The following is a 25,957-nucleotide window of genomic DNA, read 5'->3' as shown; positions in this document are numbered from 1 at the left end:
GCTGCTGATGGGAATCACGGCGCCACTTGCGGAGTGCATTCATGCTCTGGGTGAGAAGGAGGAAGAATCGAGTCCTTTGTAAGGGGCTGAGACAAATTTTTCAGCACAGAAACCAGGCACTCCAGAGATTGCTCAGTGCTTTGTTTATGTGGGCACTCTCTGGGGGGCATTCTCAGCTGAAGAAGATGCCTGTACTGAAGGCACATTTGTACTCTCAGAGTCCAGTTGTGCTCTCTTTGGTTTGTGTGTGGAATATTCCTGCTGAAGTCAATGTCCTAGATTAGCAGGAAACAGATAAATTAAGCTGTTAAAACCATGTGATAAAACTGTATATGTACATTTCAAAGCCACTCAGTATAGATACACATATTAATTAAGTAATGCTTTATTCTTGAAACTATTTTTAAAAAGTATTGGACACAGTGCACATTTCTTACTAGAAAATGCACAGCAGTAGTATCAGACAATGGGGAGGAAATGAGGAGAAGGTTTAGAGGGGTTTATCCCTCTAACAGGATTTCTAGGGTCAGGCATTCTCTCTTCATCTAATTTAGGAATTAGTTTTATAAGGATACTTATTTAGAAAATATTCCTAAATATGCTTATATAAGTATAAAAATCTCTATTGGGAGGTAGTTTACCAGGATTCTGGGGGAGAGAAGAGAGATACTTTAGAATCCAGACTCTTCACTCATTTTTTTGTACATGAAAAGAGGCACAACAAAAACATCAACATTACTTCTGTGGTTATGGATAAAAAATTGACCTTTGAAATAGAATAACTATCCTAGAGAAGTGCACTTACATAGCCTAACAAATAACAGCCTTGATTTAATATTTGTTTGAATGTTGTTGCATTTGTATTTCCTCTGTGTGATTTCACTGTCTCTCTTGAACAAGGTGTTGCTGTGAACATTGAAATGTTGGTATTCAGGTTAATTATTTGTTTGGTGGGGACATATAGTCCTGGCTCTGTAAAATAATTCTGTACTGCCAGCAGTTGGACTGGGAGCCATTCTTTCCTCAGCACAGGAGGAAAATATGAGACTGTATTTTTGCTTAGTTAAATTTAAAGTAGCAACTAATATGTAATTTCCTGGCACTTCCCTGTCATTTTTGATGGTTATACAGAATGAAGTTTTCTCCCTTCTGTTGAATTTTTGAGGAAATTAACAGTAAATTGGAGAATTGACTCTCAATTACACACTTAAATATTGTCAGTCTATATTAGATTTCTGTAATTACAATATTTTATCTCTATAGATCTGATATATAACCTATCCATTGAATTATCAAGACAAGTAAATGTAGAAACTTTTGTATTTCATAAAGTTTAAGGGTTTCTTCGTTCATGTTATGGGAGTTCCTGTTTGTGAGTTGTTCTCAGTTGTTAGCATCCACGTCTATAAGAGGATTTCTTATGTCATGGTACCTAAGACGTGTGTGCTCTTAGACATTGATCCCCTCTCATCAAACATTTCCTCTTCAAAATACCATAGCTAATATCTCTCATTGTATTGAAAATGTTACCTTGAGAAAGCCACATTCTGATTTCCCCAGTGCATGCATTTTAAAATCTGAATAAGGTGAGATTTTTTTTCAAATGTGATTCATGATATAAAATTCTGTTTGGCCTTTAGTGTGTTTATTACATGTGCTGTTGGTATCTATCTATCTATTTATCTATATCTATCTATCTGTCTATAAACCTAAACTTTCAGGGTCTCGGAAATTGCTTCTCATCCTCATCTACACATATTTTGATTTTCAGAGATCTTCCCAGAATGCTTTAAGAATCTAGCATTAGCTTTTAATTTTGTACTTTGTGAGTACAGTCTCACTTATTTCTGGCTCATGAACCTGAGTCACGTTTCCCTCATCACATTGCTGAGTTTTCATGGAGCTGACAGCTCACAGAAGTAGCTGCAGGAGTTAATGTCTTGTGTGTGTTCCCAGACACTACACCCAGCACTTGGTGCACCCTCTCCTGCATGGCAGCAGCCCCGGTGAGGGAAATTACATCAGTGTAGGGCAATATTGTGGTGGCACACAGATAGTGTGGTCACCATGGTTCCACTGACTTTCCTCCCAGTCACTGCTTGTGGGGTATCATCAGGGCTTTCCCGTGCTTTTGTCTTTCCCAGTTCATTCAGTGGCTTCTTGATGTCTCACACACCATAAAAAATTGCAGCAACCCAGAGGCTGCTTTGAGGTGCTTGGATGCAAACTGACATGGTTTGGGTGAACAGAGCAATCACCACTGAATCTGGGCTTTCTTTTTTGTAGCAAACTTTCAGTCCTGGGGAAAAGGGCAGTGTTAGAGATGGAGGCTCTCCAGGAGCTTGGCATGTTAGGTGTGCTTAGATTTCTTTGTGGTCTTTATACTTCCCTCAAATACGTGTGTTGTATCACCTAGTTTTCTGTCTAAGCACTACCCTACCCCTAACCCAGCACCATGGGATTCCAGATCACAAAGATATAGGAGCAGCAAAGTTGGGGCCCTGCTGGGATAGCCTTGGTGTGCCTTTAGCCCCAGTTTTCCTGAAACTGCAGGCTCTTTGACTCTTTCAACCCTAACCCCTACCCTAACGCTAAAAATTATCTGGAGATATTCTGCTTGACATTTACTTACAGCTATTTATTCAAAAGCAAAGAAATTAAAAGGAATGGGAGTGCAGATATCTGAAGATGTGTGCCAGATATTAATACAAACAGAAAATGATATCTATTTCCAGAAGCACTTTTGCTCTTTGCCACTCGTGTTCTCCAGAATGTTTATTTCTCTCTGTTAGTTTTTGTCAATGGTCATTACTCCTTTGCACATGTCCTGAGGCTGAAACTACCTTGGCTGTTTGTAACACAGCTCAGGCCCTGGGTATGGAATACAGAGGCTTATTTTTAGGTTAATAATTTGCACATTGAGCTATTGTGGATTTATGGCTTGTATTTCCTGGCTGCATGTCTGTTTAGGGTCTACGCAGTGTTCAGTGTCTCAGTCTGTCCAACTCTCCAGCTCTGAGAACCTCAGCATCCACACTCCATCTTCTACTTAAACACAGAGCCCTGCTCTTGGAAGAGCCAATCATATGAAGCCTTTTCAGTGTACCTGGCAGAGCTTTCAGTCATCTTTCAAATACAAATTGCTTGCAAAGGAAAGCAGTGCCATTTCCTCCCTGCTGGCTTTCTGAAATGTCATGTTGGGAAAAGCACTTACCACGTCTTTCATACGAAGAGAAAGCTTTCAATAATGACTGGTATTTCTGAGTGTGTTGCAGCCAGTGCAGCTGTTGAAAATGTCACTGGGTATGGCACAAATAGGGGGCATTTTGAGCAAAACCATGCACTAACTGATTTTGGTATTAGTTGAAAAAGAAAAAAAAAAAGAGCAATAGGATGTTTGAAGAATAGACAACCTTTTAGATATAAATGCATAAAATAAGACAAAAATTGAAAAATAGTTTTATTAGTTCTTGAAGTCATCAGTAAAAATACATTATTCACAATAGCTGGAGATCTATGAATTTTGCAGAGTCTGTGATTGAATTTCACATATCTATGAGCAGAATTTTGAACAATCAGGCCAACAGTAATATTCCTGCATTGAAGTGCTGAAATAATTCTTTGGCAGAGTATGATGAGAGGCTGAAATGTTCCTAATGTGTTCCAAGTAAAGTTTTTAGTTTTATTACTGCCCAAACACCTCTGAGTTTAGTTTTTTTGTCATTTTTTATCAGTTATGATGAAAGTATAAATGCTATCTTTTTCTATAATTAGATGTGACTCTGAATAATTCTGGCAATGCATTGCCTCACATCCCTGCATGAGTTTCCCATCTTCATCATTTGGGAGCTTTCCTGAGTTTCTTACAGAGACTCTAGCTTTGATTCTATCTGTCCTTATCTATATTCAATTTTCATTTTTTTCTGTTCTGTTTCTTTACTTCTTCTCTTACATCATATAGATTTGTTCATTTTTTTACCCAGTATTTTTTCTCATCTTACTGGGTTGGTTTTTTTTCCATTTGTTCGCTTTTGACTTGAGTGTTATGTAAGTGCAAGAACACCTAACATTTCTGAATTCTAATGTTCATGGAATGTTTAACTATAAAATTGCCTTGGGAACTAAGGGGAGACCTAAATTTAGAACCAGTGATTCTTTTTGGGGTCAATGGTCATTTGTTCATCTCCCATATGTACTTAGAAAAGAACTTCCCAAGAAAACTGCAGGGTCTCAGCTGGAAAACTGGGAAGGATAAAAAACAGAAAATGAAGTTTGCTTGTGTGTTCCTTTTGCTGTGGCTCATCAAAGTGTTAATTGTTTCATTTCAAAGGAGTTGCTGTTTTAAATATGTGCTCATATGTGTATATGCATCCACCATCTATAAACCTTGCAGAGACTGGCTGTGTTTTGTACTTGAAGTGTGGTTTAAGGATGGATATGATTTCTGCTTGTGTTTAAGTGGCTGACAGATATGAATGGGGCCATTATGTTGACTGTGGGCATTGCTGGCTCCTTAACTGAACCTTGGAGCACTTGATAGCTTCAGGTGCTTTGTCCTGTCAGCCTGCAAGCGCACACAGTGGTGATGGCAGCCACTCTGTGCACCATGTTATTACTGCCTATTCACCTGAGGAATTTCATCCCTTTCCAATGCTTTCCATCACTGACACCCAGACTTGTGTAACTGTACCCCAGTGGCTGCTGGGGACCCCCTGTGAGAATTTGTGAGAGGCTGGTCAGGGATGTGCTGGTACTGTAGCACACAAAATACTGAACTAATTGTCCTTATTTGGGTCCTTCACTGAACAAGTTGTGCTTCTTTTCCATGCAGGGAATAAATCACAAGATAGTGGGATTGCAGAGATGGAGGAGCTTCCAGTCCCACACAACATCAAAATAAGTAACATCACATGTGACTCCTTCAAGATTTCTTGGGACATGGATTCTAAATCCAAGGATCGCATTACTCATTACTTCATCGATCTCAACAAGAAAGAAAACAAGAATTCCAACAAATTCAAACACAAGGTAATTTTCATTTAAAAATCAAGGCACAAATGCTTGATTTTAAACAAATGAATCTCTGTTTTATTACCCTTTCAAAGCCAGGCCGTGGGAAACAGGAATTGGATATCCAGCAAAGGTGGGTTATGATTAATCTGGTGGAATTTTGGTTTACCAAAGTACCTTCTCTGTCTCCAGCCCATGTGCATGTACACAAAAATACATTGTTTCACAGAAAACTGCACATTACCTTTTCTGTTTCATTTGAAAGCATTTTTGGTACCTCTACAATGTAGTGCAAGACTGCCATTTTTATTCCTGACTGGTTCTTCATCATTATTTACAAAATGTGTGTATTCTCTGCCTGTCCTTATTCAGTGACAGACTCCTGAGAGCAACACATATCATTCTAACAGAAGAGCCACAAATTCTAATGCACTTCAGGAAGGCTTCCAGCAATTTTAGTTTGCAGCATTCAGCACTGTGACCTGAATATTCATCTGGCCTCTTTCCTCAAGCCTCTGGTGCAGGAACATATTGAAGGCATTGCAGGATCTGCAAATGCTTTACTTACCAAATCCAGCAAAATTTGCTTTGACCTCAGAACAATTGAAATACTGAGATGTCTAGAGAAACATTGAGATAGAAAATTCTTCAAATTTAAAAATTATGTTGGCATTGTCTAAAAGATAAGGTTTGCCAAGGCACAAATAACTGTCCAAACAAATGTAAGGGCTGTAATTTTCTCAGCACCTAAATAACTGTTGGTTTCTAAGCCAGTGAGATAAACAGAAGATATTGCCACCAATTTCTCTGAGGCTTTTTATTGTGAGAGTATTTTTCATGAGATTTCTGTTAATGGCAAGTGTATAATTTTCTTATTTGACCTTTTGTTGTTGTTGTTTTTGGTTGGAAGTAACATATGCAGTAAGAGTAATGAAAAATCACTTACTGTTTATTGAAATTGAGAATTTTACATTTTTGGCCATGTTGTTGCAGTTGCTAGGAACCAGTGTGTGAAGCACTACTAAACCTAATGTTATAATAGGCATGTATTATGCCCCATTTTTAATAGCAATAGCAAATAAAGTAGGATACTTTTGCTTTTTTCTTACTAATTTTGGACTGACTGCCTTTGAATTGAAATTCCCATTTTACACTGCAGAAATAAATATACTCTCTAAAGTGGGATAGATTCTTTCTCATTTCATGTATTTTATTATTCTATATGTTTTTTCATTCATGTGCTAACTGGTGTATTCTTGGAACATTTATTTTTGTGAAAAGTAGAGCCATCCTAGTAGAGCAAACACCACATACACTTCAGAATCTTTATCACAGAAATGAGACTAGAATGGAAGGGGGAGAAATTATACTGGTAGTAGAATAAAGAAAAGCTATTTGATTTATTTTGTGTTTCTCAGCAATTCCCTACCTTTTTATTGTGCAGTAGTGTTTAGTCAAAGGACAAAGGTAATTGGTTTTGTGAGAACAGGAGACTAAAATCTACAATTAAAATTATGAATAATTTGGATGTCTTGTCAGAATTAACTAAAAATTTATTGCTATTAATTTTGTTAGTGACTTGTTTAAGATTTTTTTTGTGTGATTTTTGATGGTTTTATTCCCAAGCTTGAATGACAGAGATCCAGAGAGTAGAGAGAGGGTGGACAATAGTAAAACATAGACTGAATAATCCAGCTTTGTGCCAGAGCATGTGGGTGTTGCTTTCATGCATCTTCAGTACTAAGCAATTTCTAGCACAACTTCTAGAATGAACTTTGGTTGATAATTGAAGTGCTCAGATTCCAAGTGTGTAAGCCAGGTGTGGTTCAAGACAAGCATCCTTCCTCCCTCTAAGGTTGGCCATAGGAGTTTCCCAGCTGAAGCTCAGCAGCAGGAGCTGATAGCCCAGCACTGAATCCTCACAGCAGGGAACTGACTTCAGTCTCCACCCATGCCCTGACTTCCTAACAAAGCTTTTGCATAAAGGAGGGGGATAGCACTGCCCTTGCTCCTAGTAGAGCTTTTTTAGAGACAAAACAACGAGCCCAGCTGCATAGATTTAAAACAGAGCATTGGGATTTACTCCTAGGAGCTATCCAGCACCCTGGCCTGTACAAGGAGAATCCATCCTTACCTAGCTTACAGGTAGGGTAAAGCACTGCAAGTGCCCATCTCTGTCACAGGTGTTAACACAGGGGACCTGCTTGTTTTCTAACTTAGACAGAATTAACATTAAGTATCAGTTTGCTCAGATGGCTATAAGTTACTTGGGATATGGACTTCACCTGATAGATCCATGCTGTACCTCAGGAAAGGGAGCTCTTTGATTTCTTGTATAATTGGGAATGATTCAACCTTCCAATGCTGTTTCTGCTGGTAAATATATAATGTATACTTGAGGTGCATAAATTTTTATTATTTTTGACTATCATCATCTCTGTGAAAGAGAAGGTTTGTATTGGTAGTGGTGTACAAAGACTAGAATTGCAATAAGATTTTTGTCTTCAATTCATTTTGCATCTCTCCTCTCTTTTTCAAAATATAGAAATATGATTACTCCCATGTAATAAGAAAAATACTCAAATGTTTAACAAAACTGGGACTAGAATCTGGGTTTGCTGAGTTCCGATTATGTGTTCTACAAGATGCCCTGGCAAAGGGAAGGGTAACATGAAATGGGAGAAAGTTGAAGACTGAAAGCTGCCTCTTTTCCCAAAAAGAAGAGTAGAGTGACTCATACATCTTGCTGCTACTTAGTTATTCAAAGCTCCCAGGCTGTTCTTAGACATTATTGCCATCCAGGTACCTTTGGAGCTGTCTGGTGGGTGCTGGTAGTGGAGCAACCATCTGCAACTCCAGAATCCTGGCTCTCCTTGAGCTGGCACAGTACCTGCTTTGCACTTCTTTGGTGGCTCAGCCAGGAATGAGAGCTGAGCAGAAGATGAAAGGGAGAAGTGGAGAATCCCCAGAGGATCCTCAATGTGAACATTTGAATATTTCTTCTCTATTGTGGCCTTTAAAAAATTGGTGTTTCCTTAGGAAAAAACCAGCAGATTAGAGTTGTGAGAAGCATCACATCTGCCCCTTCTCTCCAGCTGTGCAAGACATAAACCCCTCAGGTCTGTGGTGGTCTGCCCCCTTCTTTTTACCCTTTTCATTTTTTTGGTAGTCCTTCCCTTTTTTTGGTATGGTTAAAAGAGGTAGCTGATGCACAGCTGGAGGGCAAAGCTTTGACACATGGGGCAAGAAGGCTTTTAATGTTAAATGAAAACTGACAAAATTAATGGGGAAAAAGCCACCTCTGGGGTGTGAGCACAGAGATCTGACCCAGGTGGGAGCTCTTTTACAATAACCCAGGAAGAGGTGACAGGAAGAGCAATGACGTTAACTGTGGCACCTGCTGGCTGCATTAGCAGTGGCAGACTCAGTCCAGTGGGATGCCTTTTGGGGTGGTAGCTTCAAATGTCATTTGGTGTTTGTTTTTTTTTTTTTCTTTGTAATTTTTCTCTACATATTATGAATTGTAGCATGCACAACTCTTTCCTTTTCAGATAAAGTTTTTACCCAAATAGTATTTGATTTAAATGATAATTGGCAAAAGAGAAATCATGACAACAAAATTTTACCCTGGATTATCACTCAATTACATCAATTCTTGTCATATCCCAAGCTGCTATTTTACAGTTTCTTAATACAAAAACTGAAGATAATTTTTGTTGATAGGAAAACAAAAGGAGAAAGATCTTCTTCCATAATAGAAGACAAGGGGAAAAAAAATCCTTCAGATCTCGCTTAGAGATCATGACCAGGAAATATCTCCCTTCTATTCCTTTTTTCATTAAAAGTCTACTATGCTATAGGACTACTATCTACCTATAGTCCTAGTGTAGGACTACTATATATAGGTAGATGATTGTGGACTAGGATTTATAGGTGGACAGTTAAGGATATCATTTAAAGTGCCCACTTTTCACATGGCAGCTGTGAAATTATTATTATAACAATTCTGTTATTACTGGTGGATATTCAGTAATAAATATCTCTCATTCTATCACAGCTCCTCAGGTACACTACAGAGAATCATTAAACTCCATTGTGAGTCCTTTCCTCCGCAGGTCTTGCATAAAATGTCCCATTCTTCCATTTTTTCTGTCCTTTGGTGGTCTGTACCAAAGGCTTTGGTACTGTAGAAATCAAGTATTTCAACCACAACAAGCAGCTATTTTTCTTGGTTGCACCCTGGGGCTGTGATATCCTAGAAGAGCAAAATAGAGGATTTTAAGGGGCAGTGGAGGGGAAAGCAAGAGGTTCAATGATAGGCTCAAGCTGTTTGCTTTCTTCTGGCCATTGCTGTACAGAAGGGTATTTTGAAAGATGTGAACCAACCGTAGTTACTCTGCAATGTGTTTAATTATCTCTGTTGAAATTTAGTTTGGAAGGTAGCAGCAGCATTGTAGCTGGACTGATTGACAGCAGGAGGAATTTTGTTTGATTATATTGGCCGAAAGAAACCAGTGAGAGCACAAGAATCTCTTAAATTAAGCATAAATGACCCAAGAGAGCATTATATATTTGGGCTATATATAATGGTATTACTCTACAGTCACTTGGAACAAATAATTCATTCATACATGCAGGTTATCCCCATGTCTCTTAGAACAGGCCTTACACCACAGTCTTGTGGTACTGCTCACCTTGCTGCACCCACAAACTGTGGGAAATAACTCAAGTTTGCAGAGAAGAGCCAGGGTTGGGGGCTACTGCAAAAGCAGAGAAGGAAAGGGTGGCAGATTGGTTTGGTGTCACTGCTGACCTGTGTGTCCCTTGGTGTTTTGTTTGTGCAGGACGTGCCCACCAAGCTGGTGGCCAAGGCCGTTCCGCTGCCCATGACGGTGCGCGGGCACTGGTTCCTGAGCCCCAGGACAGAGTACACGGTGGCGGTGCAGACGGCCTCCAAGCAGGTCGATGGCGACTACGTCGTGTCCGAGTGGAGCGAAATCATCGAGTTCTGCACCGCAGGTAACAGCTGAGGGATCCTGGTCCACAGCCTGGAGTCAATGGGTGCTGCCTCTGCTGCCACCCTGGGCTGGGCACCTGCCAGTGCCAGCTGTGCTGGTGCCCTTCAATAGTCACCCCTGGAAACTGGAATTCACACTTTAGGCTTTGTATGTGCTGAGGTTTGGCACGTTAAGCAGAGGCAGCTGGACTGCCCTTTGCTTGTGCAATGCTTAGCTGTCCCAAAGTGCTGTGCCTGGCACCACTGCTTGTCCCAGGCTAGGAAAGGGCCACCTGTGTGCCTGTCACTGGCTACCAGCACCTGTGGGGTCAGGTAGAAGGGCAGCTCCCTGACAGCTTAAGACATTCTGCCTTCTCTGAATGCTGCAAAGCCTCAGCACCATCAACAGCCCATCTTGAGGGTCACTTTGGCCTGTATTTGATTTAAAAGGCTTCCTTTGGATGAACAAGACTTGCTGCCACTGTGTAAACCTGTGTGAAATCTGAGGACTGAGACAAGCTCAGTATGAATCCCATGTTGGTTGGGAAGCCATTTAAGCTGGGTCCTGAGCAAGCTTTGTTAGTACTGTCATTGGTTATCGGCTCACAACCATGTATATTGTAACTAACAGTTTATCAGCTGATATGAGCCAGAGAGGGCAGTCCTGAGCTCCTCTGCAGTCCTGAGCTGCACTGCAGTCCCAAATACAGGGAAACCAGCTCTAACACAGGAAATCCTGAGCTGAAAGTTGCTGCAGGCTTGCAGAGTCTTCATGAGGAAGGAGTGGGGAGAATCACAAACACCTGCTCCTGCCATCTGATTTGCTTGTTGCCACTGTTGAAAACTGGGGCATGATGTGATGTATATTACCAAGTTTTCAGTCTGCATGTGTCTGTGGCTTTTGGAGAGTGTTGTGGATTTTCCTGCCCCCTGTACTAGCAGTTTGTCTTTCCTTTCCAGATTATTCAAAAGTTCACCTAACACAGCTATTGGAAAAAGCTGAAGTGATTGCAGGCCGTATGCTCAAACTGTCTGTTTTTTATCGGAATCAGCACAAAGAATACTTTGATTATATCAGGTAAGAAACTCAACATATTCAAAGTCCTTTGGCAAATTAAAGGAGTAATGAAAATAAGTAAATAGAGACAGCTGTGCTGAAGCTGGAGCAGAATGCCTGTATGCTTTATAGCCCATTCAGAGGAAGGCAAAGAATAAAACACAACTCATTTCTTTCTCCTTGCTTAACTCAGCACCTCTATAGGCAATAAAAGTCTGTTTTGAAGCAGAAACTGAGGTACTCACAGGGACTCCAACCTCATAAAAGCATCTGTAACCGTAATGGAGAGTTTAGTAGCCAAATATTTCCACGGTACTGAGAAATTAAGAGTGAGGTGACTGACAGTAGGAGTGTACAACAATGTGCACAGGCGTTTGCCTGTATGTAAAAGTTCCATCTCAAATATTTGCTCTCCCATGTACAACCATCCTATTTCCATGCTCAAATGCAGTTATACAGACTCTGCAATCTGAATGTTGATTTATATGGAATGACAAAACAGGATAGCTGGAGGTAGGTTCCCTGTTCTGCTGGACACCCAGTGTGCCCTCCACACAAGGTGGGAAGCATAGGACAAGAAAAAAGCAGATTTTTTGATAGAAGGAGTCAAAGCTCGTGCTGCATGAGCAGGAGCAGACACACCAAGTAACCTTCTCCTGTTAGAAGAACATGGATGAGAGGTAAGCAGTGTGTTGGAAGGCTGCACCACTGACTATGCTTCTTTAATATTCATCAGGAGATAGGGCTCCTGCTGGGCCACATAATTTCAGTTCTGAGTGAGTGTCCCACTAGTACCTGCCTGGAATGGAAAGTTTTTAAAACAACTCAAGGCAATCCAGCTTCAAAGAACAGACTCCACTATATTTGGAAACATTCCCACTTTGTAGTCTTGGGTATGTAATTTATTCCTAGAGTGTGTTGGATATTGCAGAGCATGGGCTTGCTCTTCCCCTTCTGTGTTTTGGAAGGATTATTTTATTGCACATAGGGACACAGCTGCAAAACTCAGTAGAGGTAGAGAATAAATTGAGGTTCTTTGATAACCATAACCACTGCTGCCATCCTGGGCTGGATACCACAGAAGGGAAATGCCTGTGCTGTTCTGATCCTCACATTGCTTTGTTTTCAGCTATGTAATCATAGTGCATCTGCCTTTGTGTTCATTAGTGCTGAAAATTGCCACTGAGGTGCATTTATAGCTGTGGGTTTGGACTTATTCTGCCAAGTGTGACTCTAATTGATTGCAGTCTATCTGTATTTCTTCTTCCTGCTAAGTTCTTTCTTGGTTTGACAGCAATAGAGATGGGTTTGTTTTCCCTCTGTTAGTGAGCTGGAGACAAAAAGCTGTTTAACCAGGCCGGTGGGAAGCTAAACTACCAGAAGTGGCTGATGGTCCCCTCTTGTGATCAGAAATAGACTAACACAGTCACAAGGGCTAATGCTTCCCCAGTACACCTGTCTGTCTGTTATGTTATAAGCCCATACCACATGCTTCCTATTAGGAAAATTCCTTGTCATCCCATGCCTGCCATAGTCTCTGGTGCCATCACACAGCCTGGAAAAGCTCTGCTGGCATTGGCATACAGGCAGCTGCTTCTGGTGCTAAAGCAGCACCAAATGGAGGGGGTTGAGGTGAGCTCAGAAGGGGTGTTTGTGTCACTGCAGCTTACCTGGGCTGGGAGTACCAAAAGCAGCTGAGATCCCCCAAAAAAGGCAACCTATAATTAGCCTAATTGGCCACTGGATGTCAGTATCTTGCCACAGAAATGGAAAAGCTCAACTTTCTCAGAATGAAGCCTGACTTTTCAGGTTGCAGAGGTTTCAGGTGGTTATTTAAGCTTATTCAGCCTTTTTTTTCCTCTCTTTTTTTTCTCCCTAGTAACCTCTTCGGTCATAAAATACTAATTATACCCCCACTCCAATCAATGTCTTATGAAATTGGGCTTGAGACAATAAGTAGGTAGTATTTGAATGGCTCAGAAAACTTCTGAAATGTATCTTAGAGTAAAATAAAGATGTGCTGCTGAGATTACGAATAATGAAAAACTAATCACAGCTGGAGATATTACTGAGTTGATTCAGAGCTGTTTTGTAATTTATACACTGAGTTTGTTTGCTGTGACTGCTACCTCCCACTTTAACCAAGGAAAACCTTCTCCCACACACCACCATTTTACATGTATCTGCTGCAAGTTAAAAGCAGAGAGAGAACAGTCTTTCTTGGCTATTTTTCCCTTTCCTGAAAGAAGGAAAGAAAAAAAAAAAACAAACAAAAAGTAAAAGCAAAGCAAGAGGGGAATATAAAAATCCTAAGAATCTCCAGCCCCACAGCCTCAAGCATTTTTAGTCTGTCATAAAGACATTGTTCTAAGGGTGCCTAGCAGATATGGTGTTTTGCAGGACTTACAAAAGGACATGGTTCCCTTTCAGGTATTATTTGGCTGCAGGTGCAGAGGGAGCCAAAGCTGTCACTGGAGCATGTCCAGAGTTGTGTGGGACACAAATACTGGGGAATGCCCTGCTATACATAAAATTTCAGGTGCTAAGGAGGGTTAGAGAGGGTGTTTTGGAGTAATTTCCCAAATTTAGCAGCCTAATGCTGCTGAATGCAATTTGGGGTTTTAAAAAATCACTTGTTCGTTGTACATTTCACTGGAATAAAATTGAGCTAAGTTAAAAAAAAAAAAAAAAGTATTTTTTTCCCTTAGGACTAGTGACTGCAGAAGCTGGATACCAACCAAAATGGAAACTAACCAAATTGCCTAATTCTCTGTGCCCAGCTCTGCACTGATTGAAGTCAGCAGTAGACCAATTAGACTTGAAATGATCATCTGGGGACAAAAAATACTGGCAGACAATACATTCTTTCCTATAACCTCCCTAAAAGGCATCCTTCACAAATAACTTCCACTGGCAGTGTTCTACATGAACTATATACTGCCTATGCTAAAAATACATATTAACAAACAGTATATTCAGCATATGGAGACTGACTTGCAATTGTCAACATGTGTTTATTGTTAGAAATGTAGTGTAAGTCTGAACAAATCAGTTAATTAAAGATATTTGTGATTTGGGGGCTTTTTTGTTTGTGCTTTTTTTTTGCCTGCTTATGATACACAGACTGCTGACAGAAAGCAGGCTGGAAAAGCAGATTTTCTCCTTGAACAGGAATTATTCTAGCTCTTCCCACGTCTGATGGCACTTGATTTGCCTGGTCCTAAGACCCTGACACTAACCCTGTCTTTCAGTTTAATGGGTTTCTTTGTGTCCCTTCAGTCCTGTTTCTAAACAGCATAATGTCCTAACTTTACACTTTTTCTTTGCCATGTGTTACAAAATAAACAATACCAGTGCTTCATTTGTAGAGAGCATCATGGGAATGCTATGCAGCCCTCTGTTAAGGATAACAGTGGCAGCCACGGCTCTCCGATCAGTGGGAAGCTGGAAGGCATCTTCTTTAGCTGCAACACTGAGTTTAACACCGGCAAGCCACCCCAAGATTCACCCTATGGAAGATACAGGTATGAGATTGCAGCTGAAAAACTCTTCAACCCAAATACTAACTTGTACTTTGGAGACTTCTACTGCATGTACACAGCCTACCACTACGTCATCCTCGTGATCGCCCCGGTGGGGTCACCGGGAGATGAGTTCTGTAAGCAGCGCCTTCCCCAGCTGAACATAAAAGATAACAAATTTCTGACCTGCGATGAAGAAGACGGGGTCATGGTTTACCATCATGCCCAGGATGTTATTTTGGAAGTAATTTACACTGATCCTGTGGATCTCTCCCTTGGCACAGTTGCTGAAATTACTGGTCACCAACTAATGAGCTTGTCTACTGCAAATGCAAAGAAAGATCCCAGCTGCAAGACCTGCAATATCAGTGTTGGACGTTAAAACTGCCCTCGTTCCTTAGGAGCCTTCAAACCTCTGTTCCCATTTCCATAGTCAGACAGTTCTGTCGGAAGCATGCACATGCCGCTGTCACCAAAAGCAACTACCGGTCTTCAAAACCTCCAATAGCCTTCTTAGCATCTCTTCTCTCCCTCTTTCCCTTCTGTTCCCCCAATGCTTTAAATGATTAGAAGTCCTGGATTTCTTTCTGGCAACCATTTATACCTAGATGCTGCAAAAATTGTTTCTGTTTCTTGCCAAACATAATAAAATCCTATATAAACTGCTTTAGCAAAATAAAAATAACGGCTTATAAATGGTGTTTAAATATGCATTCATTTTAACTACTGAACAAGTACTGGGATAACTGAACAGCATGAAAGGTTGTAATTGCAGCATGATTTGAATTTCAGAGCCTAGAAATGTCAGCACTTCCAACGTGTTGTTTGACAGTGTTATTTATGTTATTTATATTAGCTAACTGAAAACAGAAACTGTGTCTCGACATAATAAATATAATAGAAAAATATTTTATTTGTACTGTTGTATAAAATATTATACAATCATATAGAATATATAGATTACATTTTAATATCAATTGTATACATGTCATTAAATCATTTTCCCTTATCAAAGATGTAGTTTGTAAACTTCAAATAGCTCTGTATCTGTTCCTGTTGCTCTAGATTACTTTAATTAAAACAGATTTATGAAGACCATTTCTGATTCATAAAAGTTAAGTTATAAATTATTAAATCAGTACACTGAAACAACAAACGGCTGCAAAATAAAAAATTCCTTTTTTTAGTGTTCATATTTTTTCCTCCATATTACTTGAAGATGTGTACATCTTCCAAATCATGCCATTACATACTAGATAAATACAAACATGGTTGGTACATAATAGGCTTTATAAAATCAAAATCTTCTTCTTACCAAGATAAAAAACAAGTTGCTTATACTATGTGGTCAATACAAAATGACAGGTAAAGCAAAACACTAAACATGATTCAACTGGTTCCAGTCCCTTTTTTTTTCCTTAAGTAGTTCTTCCCTTCTTTCTGTCTGGGGTAGGAATTTCCCAGAATCCCTGCTTTTCATTGCTAGTACAAAACCTGCTGATAATCTTTCTATTACTAGTCCCACTTTTCACACCAATGACCTACCATAAACAGTGACAATTCTTCTTAATATTACAAAGTGTGGTGCTCTGGAAGTTAAGAAAGATGCGTAACTCCAATGGAAAAATAACTTTTTATAACCATATTTTCAGTAAACAAGAAGTCTAGCAGTCCTCATCAGATAACTGTGACACTCACTTATATACCATGTACTTTATCTATCCAAAATATCTTAGCATAATGCAGTAATCTAGTCCTGTTTTATAGATATATGTGGCAATTTATAACACAAGAAGTACTTCAACATTTTACAAAGTGCATGCGTTTAAACGAGCTTTGGTAGTTAGAGAAGCGAATGTTATAGCGTCAGGCAAACCCAAGTGCAAAGGTTAATAGAGAAATCAAAATAACCATGTAGCTGATCTATTTACTGACTTCTAAATTCTGTGAGCCAAGCCCTGTGAACTAGTGAAAAGGACAGCAGCCAGTACATTTGTTCCATCTTCTCTCAGCAACCTGCAGCTGTTTCATTTTGCCAAGAACTCTCTCTTATTCCTGTAACACCACTAGTTCTGTTTGGCAGTCTCATTCTGGCCTTTTCCTGCCTAAGCAGCTTCACTGCTCTGCTCCCAGCCCTGGCACTGCTTCATCCTATGCACCTTTCTTTGAAGCCACTGGAATTGAAAGGCAGCTCTGTCTTGACAGCTAGAGTATGTTCTGAGTGTTTCCTTCACTCACTCAAATTCATTTCTTTTACTCTAGTGAATCAGCACCCTAATAGCCAACATTACTAATCAATTATAACACATGTTAATTCTGGAAACAAACTTGTGGCACTTTAGCATGTACTAAGATGTACTAAAAACCTGCAGAACATTTCCTCACACTTTTAGAGCAGGTCAAACTGAGAATCTACATTACTTCAGCATCCCTTTAATTTCTTAACAATCTCACAGTGCACTTCAAGGCTTTTTCAAAAGGAAAAATATATACTGTATTCCACTCACCCGTGCTTAATATTCTTGCATATTGCTGTCCTCTCTCATCACAGCTATTATAATTGGTAAAGTGCATCAAAAATCTCAGTGTGTCAAATAATCGTGCAGCAGACCAAGACCTGTAAAATTACTTTCTCTTTTTCATTACTTGTGTGTTTGTTTGGATTTTTTTCCCCTAGAGAACAATATCACAGCATTGCATTCACTTCAAATTGTTTTGGAAATATCATGCTTACTGATGAGAACCTCCAGGAGCCTGATTTTGGCTTTTGTGTGCTTGTATTCAGAGTATTCCTCAGCCATTGGTACTCGATCTTCTTTCTGAGGACTCCTATGAAAAACAAATAAAAGCACCATCATTTTTTATGAGTAAGAAGAGAAACGGTCTTAAAAATTAATTCTGCAACCACTGATGAGGATTGTTGTTTTTTTTTACTGACTGTAAATGACTGAGATAATTTGACAGGATCAAAAAGCTCTAATATACAGAAATAAAGTCATATTTAAAACACTGAATTTTCATATACTAGACAACTTTTTTGACAGCTGTGGAAGCATAATTACTTGATTCTTATATATGAGGAGAAGTCATAATAATGCTTTGAAAATGGTTACCAGTTACCACTGTTACCAGTGCCCATGTACCACTGTTACCAGTGCTCATAAACAAAAATGTTTGCTAAATTAAGAGGAAAAACAGAGTGAAAAATGTCCAGTATTTAATTCTGGGTAAAAAAATCCCAGTGGCTTCTGGTTTTAAAATCTGGATGTTTAAAAATGGCCCAACTGCCAAGTCTACTCCCTACAGACTGACATTCTCAGAAAGAGACATGTAGCAGCCTCCCTTCAGCTCAGGGAATATCCTGTGCTGAGGTATAAACCCATTGCAGGCATGTCCTGGAAGACGCCCAAATCCTGGCTTTCCTCGTGGCTGACCACATTTTGAAGGAACTAAGCAGAGAGACAGATGGACATCTCCAGAGACCAGACATCTCCAGGGTATTTTGCTGCCCTTAGGTGCAGCCCCTTTGGCCTGGTCACCCCAGAGTGGCCACCCTCACAAACAGGAGCAAAGGGGACAAGGAGAGGGCTCTGCTGAGTTACCTTCCTGTCTGTTTGTAGAACTGCTCCTCAAACTCTCGGAGAGCCTTGCGAAGTCTCTTCTTATCAGCTCTTGTTTCTCTGAGATGTTCGAGCAGAACTGGCCTGTGGAGCAGAGACAGGAACATGAACCCCGCTTCTGCTTGGGAGGGTTGTAAAGCCCTGGATTTGAGCTTCTGCTCTGGGCCCTTGGCAGGCACTGAGCAGAGCCCCAAGACATTCCATCACACTCCATACACAGCTCTCCTTCCCTTTTACTGGTCTTCCAGCTAATAAAGGGAAGGCAGAGACTCTGGTCCATGGAAGAGGGGAAGCATTCAGGACTGAGCCTTGCTACTGGCCTAAATTCCCCATGGAATTAATGGAGTTGACAGGGCTCGGTATCTCACAGGAGGAAATGCTGTAACTGAATTACAGTCAACATGCAAGCCCTGCTCCTATTTGCAGCTGTTCCCAATCATTACTGGGATGTACTTGAAATGCTAGTGGTACCCAGAAGCATAATTTTTGGAGGCCATGTTTTAGCTAGTGTTCAAAGGATAAGGGTTTAAGCAGAGAGAGAATTCTGTTATGACATTTGCTCCTGGTAATATTTTTTTTTTTTTTTTGCATAATGACAAAATGCACAGAAATATCCTCCCAGCATTTATGAGCAAACTATTGCGCACATAGTTGAGTTACATAGAAATTAAGTAATTTTTATTTGATCTCTAGAGTGTTAGAGTCTAGTTAGCTTCATTTATTCATCTAAGACCTTCCAATCAAAACACAAAAGAAAGATACCATCCCCTAAGATATGAGAACATACCTGTTCCTGGAAGGCACAAGTTACCTTTCACTTCCTGGAGACAAAAAGTTGTTTGAATAAACAGCTCAAACCACCAGTGTGCTGCCCAAACAATGAATCTCCTCTGCCTCCTCTCTCCCATGACAAAGCACTAAATCACTCCTTTATATAAAATACACCTTTGCAACAAGTATGGCTCATATTTCTCTTAAAGGCTTGTATTTCACTTACAAAGTCTACAAGAAATGTTGTAAAACATTTCCAGGGGGAAAAGAGAGAACTTACATTGTTGCTTCATGTAAATTGGACATTGACAAGGCTGTTTGCCTGTAAACTTTCTTTTCATCCAGAGGTGAAATATGTGCAGGCTCACTCTCCTCCTGTGAGTAACACAGGTGCTCTTCAACAGGGAAGCAAGACATTGGGCCAGATGATAACTCATGGCTGCTTTGAGAATGGTCTTCATCTGAGTCTTCTTCCTCCTGCTTGGGAAATGCAAAACATTATCCAATTACTTGTTTACATTACAATGCTTCCAGTAACAGACTGACAACATAAAGAATTAGGATCTGACTTCCTGGGTGTATTCATTGAAACAGAACACACGTATTGAAAGGTTTACCAGGTCTGCCTGAGGTTGTTCATGAAAGCACTCCTAGGGTCACTGGGTTGCATTGCCTACCAGGAGTGAAAAGGACAGAACCTGGCACTGCTCCCAAGCATCTCCAGCCAGCAATTTATTTCTGTGTGCCCAAAAGCCCTTACATGTAGCAAAGACTTAACTAACATTCTGTATTTATGTCAACAGTGCAGTCTGGCTGGAACTTCTATCCTCTTATATATACACCTCCTGTGTATATATTATATCCAGATGTTTTGACTGTAGAAAGAGTTGGAGGAAGAGATTCCACAGTTTTATAGCCACTAATGTTAACTACTGGGGTAGACTGATATTGGTGTCTTGCTCACATTCCTCCATCCTCACAAAAAAAGCTGAGCTATTAAAACTAGGGCTTAAACATAAAAACTCCATAGGGCAAAGCTCCTAACAAGTACCACTTAGGGGGAATTTCAGTGAAATTTCTCAATGAAATACCTGTGTGCAAGCATGCCAAGCTTTGCACTGTGGTTTTTCAAAGAAATGTAAAATTACGCTATCATCTAACAAGACAATAATAATTTTTAAAATTGACCTACTAGCCCCAACTAGTATTAGATTAGTATTTTTTGTAGACATGCTAATTAACTTCCATTGTCTTCACTCACTATGAGACCAGTACTGTTCCATTGCATCAATATATTATTAAAGTACTACAAATTGCATATATGTGCTACATGATTGATAAAAGCATTGTTGATAAGATATAAAAGTTAGATATAGTGACAGCAGGGTCCCTCATGGAAAGAGAGAGGTTTCCTTCTGTGTTGCAGATGTTTTCCACAATGGAAAACTAATGCCAGCCTTCAATGTCTTACGCAGCACACTGAAGTTCTTGCCTCAGAAAGTGCTGCTGTACATTGGAACCTCTAGCATGTACAGAAGTTTAATTTTACAGAGCACTTGGAAGTATCAACACCCTGTATTAACCAATGAGCAGGATTTTTGGTATCAGTAGTTCTATTGTTGCTAAATGGACAAACAGGTAGAAATCAAACCCAGCATTTAGTATGGTTTTTTTGACATTGGATGAATTCCTTCCAACTTACAATTGTTGTGATCAAAGATGGAGCAGCCAGAAGTTTCTTGATAATTCTGTATCTGTCGTAAAGAGGTTTCATGAGACTCTTTTCTTGCTTAGTTACCTAAAGAAAAATCATAACAAAACATAGCCCTCAAAAATTTAAAAAAAAGTACATTTAAAAGATTCTCATTTTCTCCTGTAAAGCTGAGACAGGTATTAGAAGAGTATGATCAGATGTGTATTTTGCCTCAATAGATATTCCATAGGAACTGTAATTTAATCAGTGCAATTTCTGAAAAGGAAAATGACAATCTATTTTCTAACGGAGAATACCCAGTAAGGTTTCTCACTTTTCTTGAGCCACACTGCCCAGACAGAGGAAAATTATTCTCTCTCTGAGGCTGCTGCTAGAGCAGGAGGAGTTCAGGTGCGCTGCTGCTGTGCCTTGCATTGCCAGCTCACCTCCTGAGCTGTGGTGACAGCAGCAGCAATGGCACAGCCTGCCTGGGACAAGGCTCTGCAGGCTGCACGTGGAGCTGCCTCTGTGCAGGACTGCTGCCTGCATTCCCCACCTGAGCTGCCTTCCACAATGGGCATTCACCATCTGTTCTTTTACTTTGTTCTTGACCTTTCATGAGCACTTGCAGCATTGATTTAGAAGGGAATATGATTTTAAATCAGGTGCTAAGTGCCTGATCCAGCCACAAATGTTCACAAATACAAAAATACACCTTAAGGAAACTAGCTGTGCACTTGATTGACTCACTGCATTAAGGGGAAAAGAAAAAGGAAAAATCAAATTCCACAAGGGAAAAAAAACACCCCAAAAACAAGACAAACCACCTCCCCCCCACCCCAGCCAACCAACCACACCATGCCGTGACACCAGATCCCCAAAATAGCATTTTTCTCAGTGGTGAAATGTCCAAACAGAGTCATTTGCTCCCTAGTCCACCATCAGCCTCTGCCCATCAGCTCCCACACCTATGAGCACTCCTTAGGTGCAGTTTCACTGATTTTTGGCACTGCAGAGAGGCCCAGGTGCACCCACTCTGATGAGTGAACACATGGTGGATCTGAAGAGACACAGAGTGGCTGATGGCACAGACAATAGTCCAGAGCTGCTCACACAGACAAATGCCTGGTCAGCAGGAGCAAGGGGGACAGTAGACAATCTCAGGCTGGTGACTCTGCACACATCTGGCTGATGGAATGCTTGGGGACCACTTCCAGAGCCACCCTTCACTGTGCAATGTCAGGGCTTGCCTATCCCACTTCTCTTCCCCAGGCATCATGTTCCATTTAACAACAACACATAAGAGCTCCAGGGAATGCCAAACAAGCCAGAAGAGGTAATTTGTTTTGCTTTAAACCTGCTCGGTGGTCTCTCTGTCAGACCTTGTCAGGTAATTCTGGATAGAGATGGTGCTGAGCCATACCAGACATCACAGGGCAAACGTCAGCCCCAGCACATTGCACTGTGTTTCAAGGCTGCTGTTACAGAGCTGCTTCAGCCCTCAGAACACCCTCTCTGAACCCTGTGCTGCAAAGGCACCCTGTTATTCTCTTTCCTATCTCTGAATCAAGTCTCTTTCATCTCTACGTGGCACTAATAATTTATTTTTTTGTTTTCCTTCTTAGGAAATATAATTTCTTCATACCCTTCTTGCATACTCACTCCATCCCTCAGCTCTCATTTCAAGCCCAAAGAAGATGAACAAAAAGGAGGTCAGAGTCAGATCACAATTTTAACAGCTGGCATTTTTTTAGACAAACAGTGTTGCAAGTTCCCTTTACCACAACAACTACTAGCCACAAACAGACATTCACAAGAATACAGACATTGATATCAAAAAAGAATTTCCTCAGCTGTGTAGACAAATTTTCAAATCATCATCTCACCAATTTTGGCATTTTTTTATTTGCTGCTACATTCAGCAATGAAGTCCCTTGAAGAGATTTTAAGAAATAGTTTAAGTCCTGCTGTGTAGTAAAGGCAAACATATACAACAGGTCATGTAATTTTGTAGTTCATATCTCAGCTGGTGCCCTATATAAAACCTTCCTCAGCTGAAAAACATTCTAACCATACATGATAGCAGAGTCAAATCTCCTGTGAATATATAATCTTCCAATTAAATCCTCAAACCTTGCATTTTCCAATCATGGAGAGATACAGAGCCACTTTTTATTTTACTTTAATTTCTAACATATAAACCAAATTCATCAGTATCAGAAAACAACATTTCTACCTGAAAATTAGTTTCAAATAACTAAAATTATGTTGTGTAAAATTCATCTAAATATATTTAATATACCAAAGATATTGGTGAGAGAAGTTAGACAATTTTTAATTTACCTATCTTTCCATGGCATACTTACAGGTTGTCCATGAATACTCTCAAAATATAGTAGACATTTCTGAAGATTGATTTTTTCCAAAGCCATTTGCTTTTTTGTCATATCCTATTTAAAAAAGTTATTTATAAGATTGTGAGTCAGGATTTCATGACAAGGGTACAGGTACATATCTGTGTAATAATCTCTTCTTCCCAGATAAACATTAATTCTATTTCTGTCTGCACTGAGGTCAATGGGGACTTGGCATTAACTTAGCAAGAACAGAGTCCAGAATTACATGACATATATATTAAGTATGTTTTGTTGTAAAAAATGAGAACAGCCAACATTCCAGCAAAATACTCAGAAAGCTGAAAAAATTCATAGAGAGCATTCCTCAACTTTTTAATTATTTAAGAAAGAGAAACAGATTTGCCTTGGCTGGTCAGGATGTAGAACATGAAGATCTAGCAATGCAAACCCAACCTGCAATGGCAAACAGTTTATTTCTGTTCAAAGATTGCAGTATGAATCACTGGTACCAAAAGAACGCTGATTTTTCAGTGTTGGTGAATATCAGTACTTGCCCAGGTGTGTGCTGTGGGGAGCACACAGTGTAACAGGTATTTGTCTCCTCCCTCTCCCCAGCTAGACCTGCTCCTGACAGTTGCTGATTTTCACCTGGGCCAGAACACCAAGGCACACATGAAGTGAATGTCTCTGCCAGGTCACAACAGAGCCACTTGGGTTAGGGCCAGGTGCTCTGAAGTGTGGGAGAGATGAAGTCTTGTGAAGATCCATGGACTTGGGGCACACACACACACACAGCCTTTCTGCATAGAGCTGATGACAAGGGGGCTTGTAGTGACAACTTTTACTAATTAGACCCTATCTTTAAAAATAAATCAACCTTGAAGTGACACTCGTCTTATATCAGAGCACCTTGCTATTAACTTCAACAGGAGCAAAACTTTTTTCTTTGATACTCAAATGCAAAAACCTCACAGAGCCATTAATCAGAACTGCTAATCACATTTTCCTAAAAGGTCTGCATGAGTTAATCACTCTAAAATCATCTGTCATTCATGTTAAGAGATGAGCTGCTAACCAGAATGCAGGAATATTATAAATCAGCTAATTTGTTTATTTATAGCTAGTTCTGCAATTAATACAAGGTTAATTCTTTCAAAAACTATTAAGCCTGGAGCACCTGAGTGGTTAGGAAGAAATGGGGTGATCATTAATATTGATTTTACACAAGAGAAACGATCTCAAGAGGGCTTAGCATTTGAGCCTATTTCATTAGCTCATTTTATTAGCAATCTCAAGACAGGTTGGTATTCAGCTAAGTTTGAAATAGCTGATAATTTCAAAATGAGAGAAGGCAGCTGGAGTCACAAACTACAGAATTGTCTGAGACATCTTAGGGCTGTAGGCTACATACAGCAGCAGGAGATTCAATGCTAATTAAATAGAAACACTGCTTCATAGCCAAGGAGAATATGAACTGAAGTGGGTCAATGATGAGAAGACAGATATATAAAGGGAGCCAGTCTGAGAAAAGCCTTGGGGGACAGGCTGCAAACATTCATACAGAAGGCAAAAGTTATTTGTGATCTATAAAGAAAGAAAAGGAGGACTTCACCTAAAGATAAGGTAGTAGTATGGTTTTCATAACTTGGAACAGAGGCACACAAAATGTTGTGTACAGTTATCTCCTTACTAGTCTGTTCTGTTCCCTGCATGCTTATGCCTTAAAGCTTGCTGTTGTTTTTCCAGACAGAAAATACAAACTGGGGACAGAAGGACAGACAGTCCAGTGAGGGCTGGGCCTGCCCAGAGCCTGTCAAAGGCAGTGCTTTGTTTCCATGCAGGCACAGAGTCAGGTTCCCAGGGCCTTGGTCTGCCACTTGGGGATGTGTGGTGGCTGATTACAAAGCAGCATTTGACACAAACTTAGAAACAAAAAGTATAAAGAAAGGCAGTGAGTGACATGACACCTCCATAGAGCAGTGCCAGCTCCCATCAGGGCAGCTCCAGCCCTCCCCCTCTGGGAAAGGCTGTGAGCCAGAGCTGAGCAGCACAGAGCTGCTGCTCCCCCAGGCACTGAGGCACAGTCACCCAACTCTCACAGTGGATGCCAAGCTGGGAGCTGGGTCTTGGATTTGTTTTTGGGGGGATTTGGTGCAGCTTTTTCAGTAGTATTATTAAAGTTGTGTTTATTTGCCTTTTATCTCTTGAACTCCTACATTTATACTCTTAACCTTATTTTTTTTCCTAAAGCCTTGTAGCTAAACCCAAGATGAGCTATTACATAAATTACCATCTCCCAATAATATACTGGGAGGTGTAATTTATGTAATACAAACAATAAGAGGTGGCCACCCCTTTGTGGGGTACTGAGCCATGCACAGGCCAACCCCAATTTTCTCTTTGCTTTCTCATTCAATGACTACTCACAGGCTTTTTGCAGGAGGGGTGTTTGATTCTGGAAACCATATACTGTGTTTCCTATTCAGGTCTTGTGCTCTGTACTCTTTAGATATACTGGGATTTTACTCTGTACCTTTCTTACGACACACATGCTCCCACATGTATTTCAGCTGGGTTTTAGAGGTTTTCCACAGGGAACTACAGGGGAGAACCTGGCAGGCTTTTGTGGAAATCCTATCTTTGGCCAAAATAACTAAATATCAAAAAAAACGTTTAGCTGCTGCCTAGTTTACTATTAATCTAGCTCAGATTCCAGTGCAGGATCTAAATGTTATATGGAAAACAAAATGTTGCACATAAAATATATCTACAGTAAAACCAAAGTTGTTTGTAGCTGAAATGAAGCCTTTGATCTTTGCTGTTACCACAGACATCCTTGATTCATTTCACATCATCGGTGCCACAAACCTCATTCTCCCCCAAAAGTCCAGGATGACTCATAATCAAAATCCAATCTTTTTTGATATTATGC

General features: G+C 40.1%; 2 protein-coding genes across 5 annotated transcripts in view; one reads left to right on the top strand and one right to left on the bottom strand.

Annotated features, from left to right (window-relative positions):
* PHYHIPL (phytanoyl-CoA 2-hydroxylase interacting protein like) overlaps positions 1-15,679 on the top strand; it is a 54,891-nt gene extending 39,212 nt beyond the window's left edge. For all 3 annotated transcript variants that reach the window (XM_058810565.1, XM_058810563.1, XM_058810564.1), the window contains exons 2-5: positions 4,832-5,028; positions 9,855-10,029; positions 10,967-11,084; positions 14,432-15,679. In XM_058810565.1, the coding sequence (XP_058666548.1) occupies positions 4,864-5,028; positions 9,855-10,029; positions 10,967-11,084; positions 14,432-14,966 (993 nt within the window). In that variant the 5' untranslated portion in view covers positions 4,832-4,863 and the 3' untranslated portion in view covers positions 14,967-15,679. The remainder of the gene's footprint in view (positions 1-4,831; positions 5,029-9,854; positions 10,030-10,966; positions 11,085-14,431) is intronic.
* FAM13C (family with sequence similarity 13 member C) overlaps positions 15,478-25,957 on the bottom strand; it is a 47,886-nt gene continuing 37,406 nt past the window's right edge. Inside the window, exons 11-15 of one of the 2 annotated variants that reach the window (XM_058810561.1) lie at positions 23,035-23,118; positions 20,678-20,773; positions 19,256-19,452; positions 18,187-18,288; positions 15,478-17,413 (exon numbers count right to left, since the gene is read on the bottom strand). In XM_058810561.1, coding sequence (XP_058666544.1) covers positions 17,290-17,413; positions 18,187-18,288; positions 19,256-19,452; positions 20,678-20,773; positions 23,035-23,118 — 603 coding nt within the window. In that variant the 3' untranslated portion in view covers positions 15,478-17,289. Of the gene's footprint in view, positions 17,414-18,186; positions 18,289-19,255; positions 19,456-20,677; positions 20,774-23,034; positions 23,119-25,957 lie in introns of both variants that reach the window. The other variant, XM_058810562.1, reaches the window with a different exon arrangement.

The sequence above is a fragment of the Ammospiza caudacuta genome, chromosome 9, assembly GCF_027887145.1.
Source record: "Ammospiza caudacuta isolate bAmmCau1 chromosome 9, bAmmCau1.pri, whole genome shotgun sequence".
Classification (NCBI taxonomy): Eukaryota; Metazoa; Chordata; class Aves; order Passeriformes; family Passerellidae; genus Ammospiza; species Ammospiza caudacuta.
The sequence above is the reverse complement of the archived record's forward strand: the minus strand, read 5'-3'. Positions and strand labels throughout refer to the sequence as shown.